This window comes from Cynoglossus semilaevis, chromosome 19 (assembly GCF_000523025.1).
Source record: "Cynoglossus semilaevis isolate Cse_v1.0 chromosome 19, Cse_v1.0, whole genome shotgun sequence".
NCBI lineage: Eukaryota > Metazoa > Chordata > Actinopteri > Pleuronectiformes > Cynoglossidae > Cynoglossus > Cynoglossus semilaevis.
Window position 1 is genome coordinate 16,650,820 of NC_024325.1, and position 6,236 is coordinate 16,657,055.

Sequence of the window (6,236 nt, forward strand, 5' to 3'; positions counted from 1 at the left end):
CCAAAGAAAAAAAAGGTTGACAAACATTTCCAGCTGTTTCTTGTAAAACATAGAGAACTGAGGAATTGTTTCCACAATAACAACCAGACAATTGGTTTCTTGTCAATGTTCAACTGGCCACACCCTGACAAACGATTTTAATACAAAAGCTTTTTTCCCCATGAGTCCCCTTGGACAACACATCCATTTTTATTTATCTGAAGTGAAGAGTCCTGCCTTATCCTCGATGATGTCACAACATCCTTAAAAGATTCACTCATTTTCTGGGTTGATTCAAACTACAGTCGTCATAGCCGAGTGGGGAGAGACAACAAGGACGTAAGAATACAACAGAAGCAATGAAAGAATATATTACTTGTATTTGTGTTTATTTTCTGCTCAATGATTAAAAACAAATTATATACTGAAGTATTATAGTGTAAATGCACAGTTGATAGTTTTGAGTGGCTAACTGTTACAGTATACCGTGATCACTTCTTTAGTTGTTCTGTCACTGACTGTTCTGACTTTTCTTGTGACATTAAACGGTTGGAGATTTTAACTTGCTTTTGTATTAGGATGATGGAAAACTACACGTACAACAGTTTCACACTCCAAGTGGAGGGGCTTCTTCTTTCTGAAGAAATGACATATCCAACGTTCCTGATCTTCTTGTTCTCCTACATTTTCATAATTGTTACTAATGTAGGAATTGTGGTTCTGATTTTTGTGGACAAAAGTCTTCATCAGCCAATGTACTTGCTTTTTTCCAACCTACCACTAAATGACATTCTGGGAAATTCTATCCTAGTGCCTCGTTTGCTGCTAGACATTTTGCGACCCTCCTCTGAACGACTCATCAGTTATTATGAATGTGTGGTTCAAGCTTTCACCACACACATGTATGGCACTACCACTCACACCATTCTCATCATTATGGCATTTGACAGATACGTGGCCATCTGTCAACCACTGCGTTATGCTTCCATAATGACCAACAGAATGGTGATCAAGCTGACGGTCTCTGCCTGGGGGGTGGCCTTAGTCTTAGTGTCTGTTTTACTTGGTTTGACTGTAAGACTCAGCAGATGCAGGACTTTGATCAAAGGGTCCTACTGTGACAATGCTTCACTGTTTAAACTCTCCTGTGACAGTGTGGTCATAAATAATGTCTATGGCCTCACCTTCACTGTGGCTCTGTTCACAGCTTCTATTGGCAGCATTGTTTTTACCTACACTAGAATCACTATAGTCTGTCTAACCAGTAAGAACAAGTCACTGAACAGTAAGGCCCTGCAGACTTGTAGCACTCACCTGGTGCTGTTTCTAATTTTAGAGTTCACAGGACTCTCTAACATTGTTCTCCATCGCTTCCCTGAGACGACAGAGTACAGAAAACTCATGGCCATTCTCTTTCATATTGTACCTGGCAGCCTCAACCCAGTTATATATGGAGTACAGTCGAAAGAAATGAAAAGGTTTCTGTCAAAACTATTTAAAAAGGCTTTATGTTCACAACGAAGTTGATACAAGATTTATTTGTTATTCTTTTAATCATGTTTCCACTTCTCTCATGTTTGGAAAATGACTAAATATTTTTGCTAAAATTACATTATTAGTTCTCATCATACTTTCAGTAAATTGTAATCATAAATGCCTGGCTATCTACAGACTAAACACTTAACAACCAGGTCATATGAATTATATTGTTTTAGGTAAGATGTCATTTAACTAGAAGGAACCTTAATCAGCAGCAATAATTATTATACAATTTAGAAATAATTTACATTACACAAAGATTTTCTTTAACTCTTCCAAGAAGTTGAACATTAGCTGTATTAGCTCATCGGGACAAGGCTAGCCAACTTATATCTGGGGTCAGTGGGTTGTAACCTCACAGTGGTCAGCAAAAAACCTACAGCAGGACTTGGAAGGAGCAGGAACTCAGGTTTCAGATTCTACAGTGGGCACGAGATAAATCATGAGGCCTCCACACCAACACTGCTACTACACAAATGTGTTGGGAGAATCTCTTGTGGAGTAAGAAAAGATATATTTTTGCTTCCGATAGACCTAGGTGTGCTTTTTTTTTTTTTTTTTAAAAAAAATATTTTTTTAAAAAAAAAAAAAAAACCACAGCTAGTCGGAAGGAAAAAAAAAAATTTTTTTTTTTCCTTCCGACTAGCTGTGGTTTTTTTTTTTTTTTTAAAATAAAATATGTATTTAATACAATTTACACTATATTGTGGCCTACAGGACTGTGGGCTGGGGGCGTGGTTACGGTACTTATGTTTTGGTGCGCTGAGTCGTTAGACAGTTGAGTTGTTCTGTGCTCTGGCAATAAAGTGTTCAAACCCACTCTCGATTCCTGCTCTTTCTTTGTCCTGCTACATTGGTGACCCCAACTTGAACATGTTCGAAGATGCAGAGGATCGTGTCTCCTCTTCAAGCATGTCAGCTGAACATTAGCTGTCGGTCGTTTTGCAGCGGCCGGGATGCTTCCCGAATTCTGGCAGAACGACCCTGCTTCATGGTTCCAACACATTGAAGTACTGTTTCACGTGCGTGGAATCACTGCGGACAACCCGAGGCACTACATGGTTGTCGCAGCCCTCGACCAGCAGTCCACACGCCGGGTCATGCAGTTGTTGCGGTCCCCACCATTACACGGGAAATACGGCACTTTCAAGCAGCTGTTACTACGGAGGTACAGTTTGTCTGCCTCGGAGAGGGCAGACAAGCTCCTTTCCCTGCCCGGGTTAGGTGATGGCCGTGCAGCGATTTCCGCCGTTTGAATAACGTCACTACACATGATCGTTATCCTATACCGCACATACAGGACTTTTCCGTCCGCCTGGCAGGTGCCACTATTTTTTCAAAGGTAGACCTGGTGCCTGGTTATCACCAGGTACCCGTACGTGCAGAAGACGTGACTAAGACCGCGGCCATTACCCCATTTGGGCTTTTCAAATTCTTACGTATGCCTTTTGGCCTGAAGGGGGCAGCGCAAAGTTTTCAGAGGCCGATGGACTCGGTGTTACGTGGCCTCGAGTTCGTGTTCGTTTATCTGGATGACATTTTGGTTGCCAGTGCATCCGCAGACGAGCACCAATCACATCTGAAACAGGTTTTCCGACGCCTTGAGGAACATGGCTTGATTGTCAACACCGCAAAGTGCCATTTGGGATTGCCGGTGATCGATTTCTCAGGCCACCACATTTCGTCACAAGGTGCGGTCTCTTTGTCCTCTAAGGTGCAGGCAAGTGAATTCTTGCCCAAAGATTCCGTACCGCAGCGGCAACCAGCTACCAAGCTTGTTTTGTTTGATAATGCTCTCGCTCCGGGTCCTGTCCACCACTGTTTTCAAAAATTGTTCGCCCCTGCAGAACTCAAGTCGGCTAGTTTTGTTTTTGTGTGTCACGATTCTCACCGCTCTCCCCTACAACCTCCTTACGATGGACCTTTTCGCATGCTTGAGACAGGTTCTAAGCATTTCGTTCTGGAAATGGGTAGGCGTAGAGAACGGGTTACAGTAGATAGGCTTAAACCAGCACACATGGTAGCAGACGAAGCTATGCTTCCGGTCCAGGTTCCCCGCAGGGGTCGTACTCCTTCAAAGAATCCGGTTGTTTCTTCACCTGTTGTTTGTCCTAAGTTAAGGTACAGCCGTTATGGCAGACTGATTAAGCCTGTGCTAGAAAACTGATTTCTGTATTGGGAGTCCCTTCTGGGTGTTCGGGGGGTGGGGGGCTGTGTAGCAGGCACTGCAAGGGATGCCTCTCACCCTACAGGACTGTGGGCTGGGGGTATGGGTACGGTACTTCTGTTTTGGCACGCCGAGTCGTTAGACAGTTGAGTTGTTTTGTGCTCTGGGAATAAAGTGTTCAAACCCACTCTCGATTCCTGCACTTTCTTCGTCCTGCTACACTGTGTCCCTTTGCTGTGCTAACAAAAGAGCAGCCAACCCAAACAGGTTGGTGTTCACGGTTTGGTGTTATAGACAATCAAAAGTTAGGAGAACTATAATCTAGTGTGTACTTGTGTCCTAAGTACTCATTGTGATATTTCACAACATTCTTCCATCCTGATTGGAAAATTCCCAAAGAAAAAAAAGGTTGACAAACATTTCCAGCTGTTTCTTGTAAAACATAGAGAACTGAGGAATTGTTTCCACAATAACAACCAGACAATTGGTTTCTTGTCAATGTTCAACTGGCCACACCCTGACAAACGATTTTAATACAAAAGCTTTTTTCCCCATGAGTCCCCTTGGACAACACATCCATTTTTATTTATCTGAAGTGAAGAGTCCTGCCTTATCCTCGATGATGTCACAACATCCTTAAAAGATTCACTCATTTTCTGGGTTGATTCAAACTACAGTCGTCATAGCCGAGTGGGGAGAGACAACAAGGACGTAAGAATACAACAGAAGCAATGAAAGAATATATTACTTGTATTTGTGTTTATTTTCTGCTCAATGATTAAAAACAAATTATATACTGAAGTATTATAGTGTAAATGCACAGTTGATAGTTTTGAGTGGCTAACTGTTACAGTATACCGTGATCACTTCTTTAGTTGTTCTGTCACTGACTGTTCTGACTTTTCTTGTGACATTAAACGGTTGGAGATTTTAACTTGCTTTTGTATTAGGATGATGGAAAACTACACGTACAACAGTTTCACACTCCAAGTGGAGGGGCTTCTTCTTTCTGAAGAAATGACATATCCAACGTTCCTGATCTTCTTGTTCTCCTACATTTTCATAATTGTTACTAATGTAGGAATTGTGGTTCTGATTTTTGTGGACAAAAGTCTTCATCAGCCAATGTACTTGCTTTTTTCCAACCTACCACTAAATGACATTCTGGGAAATTCTATCCTAGTGCCTCGTTTGCTGCTAGACATTTTGCGACCCTCCTCTGAACGACTCATCAGTTATTATGAATGTGTGGTTCAAGCTTTCACCACACACATGTATGGCACTACCACTCACACCATTCTCATCATTATGGCATTTGACAGATACGTGGCCATCTGTCAACCACTGCGTTATGCTTCCATAATGACCAACAGAATGGTGATCAAGCTGACGGTCTCTGCCTGGGGGGTGGCCTTAGTCTTAGTGTCTGTTTTACTTGGTTTGACTGTAAGACTCAGCAGATGCAGGACTTTGATCAAAGGGTCCTACTGTGACAATGCTTCACTGTTTAAACTCTCCTGTGACAGTGTGGTCATAAATAATGTCTATGGCCTCACCTTCACTGTGGCTCTGTTCACAGCTTCTATTGGCAGCATTGTTTTTACCTACACTAGAATCACTATAGTCTGTCTAACCAGTAAGAACAAGTCACTGAACAGTAAGGCCCTGCAGACTTGTAGCACTCACCTGGTGCTGTTTCTAATTATGGTGTTTTGTGGACTGTCCAACATTGTTCTCCATCGCTTCCCTGAGACGACAGAGTACAGAAAACTCATGGCCATTCTGTTTCACATTATTACCGGCAGCCTCAACCCAGTTATATATGGACTACAGTCGAAAGAAATAAGAAAGTTTCTGTCACAACTGTTTGAGTCCAAAAAAGGTTAATTCAATAATATTATACAAAACTATGTTTGGAGAATGTCTATTACATAGAGTGGGAAAAGACTGAAGTCATGTATAATGATGAGATTATATAAATGTTGTAAGGAGTAACACTTGGAATAAAGTATGAAGAAAATATTGCTGCTGAAGTCTAACTGTGGCTGAAGTTTACCAGTTACTACTCATAGTAATCTTCCTATGAGAAGTAACTGTTAAATATTTTCATCATTATCGTTAAATATGTTAAATATTATGATTTACCTTCAACATACTGTACTTACAAAAGCAGAACTATTTAAGGTGGACGTAACATTAGCTACTGAAACACAAGGCCAAAATCCATTTGATTTCGTGTGGAACACAACTGCAGTTGCCAACAAAAATAACTATCTATTACCACAAGGTTTTAGCAGTTACTGTCACTTTCAATAGTGGCTCACATGGGACTTGTTACTGAATATGACTCTACATCTGCTGTATTAGCTGCTGATCTTAGCCAGGACAATGCTAATGCTGCTTCAAAGTGCTCACAAGTTATGTTGAAAATGAACATTAACTCCTATGAATGTCTAAACAAACATATTTACTCCTTATTAAGATTTATTCATCTTTAAAAGTATTCGGTCTACGTATATAGTTTTATGTACCATTTGTCTCTGATGCATCT

At 41.1% G+C, this 6,236-nt stretch overlaps 2 protein-coding genes across 2 annotated transcripts; both read left to right on the plus strand.

The window, feature by feature from the left end:
- The first annotated feature begins 15 nt into the window (after window positions 1-15).
- LOC103395754 (olfactory receptor 146-like) lies at window positions 16-2,081 on the plus strand. Its single transcript, XM_008333545.3, has one exon. It carries the CDS (start codon window positions 559-561, stop codon window positions 1,504-1,506), a length of 948 nt encoding a protein of 315 aa, XP_008331767.1. The 5' UTR covers window positions 16-558; the 3' UTR covers window positions 1,507-2,081.
- An 868-nt stretch (window positions 2,082-2,949) lies between these two features.
- Window positions 2,950-6,205, plus strand: LOC103395626 (olfactory receptor 146-like). The gene has a single exon (XM_008333387.3). The coding sequence runs from the start codon at window positions 4,637-4,639 to the stop codon at window positions 5,570-5,572; it is 936 nt and encodes a 311-aa protein (XP_008331609.1). The 5' UTR covers window positions 2,950-4,636; the 3' UTR covers window positions 5,573-6,205.
- Window positions 6,206-6,236: the final 31 nt, after the last annotated feature.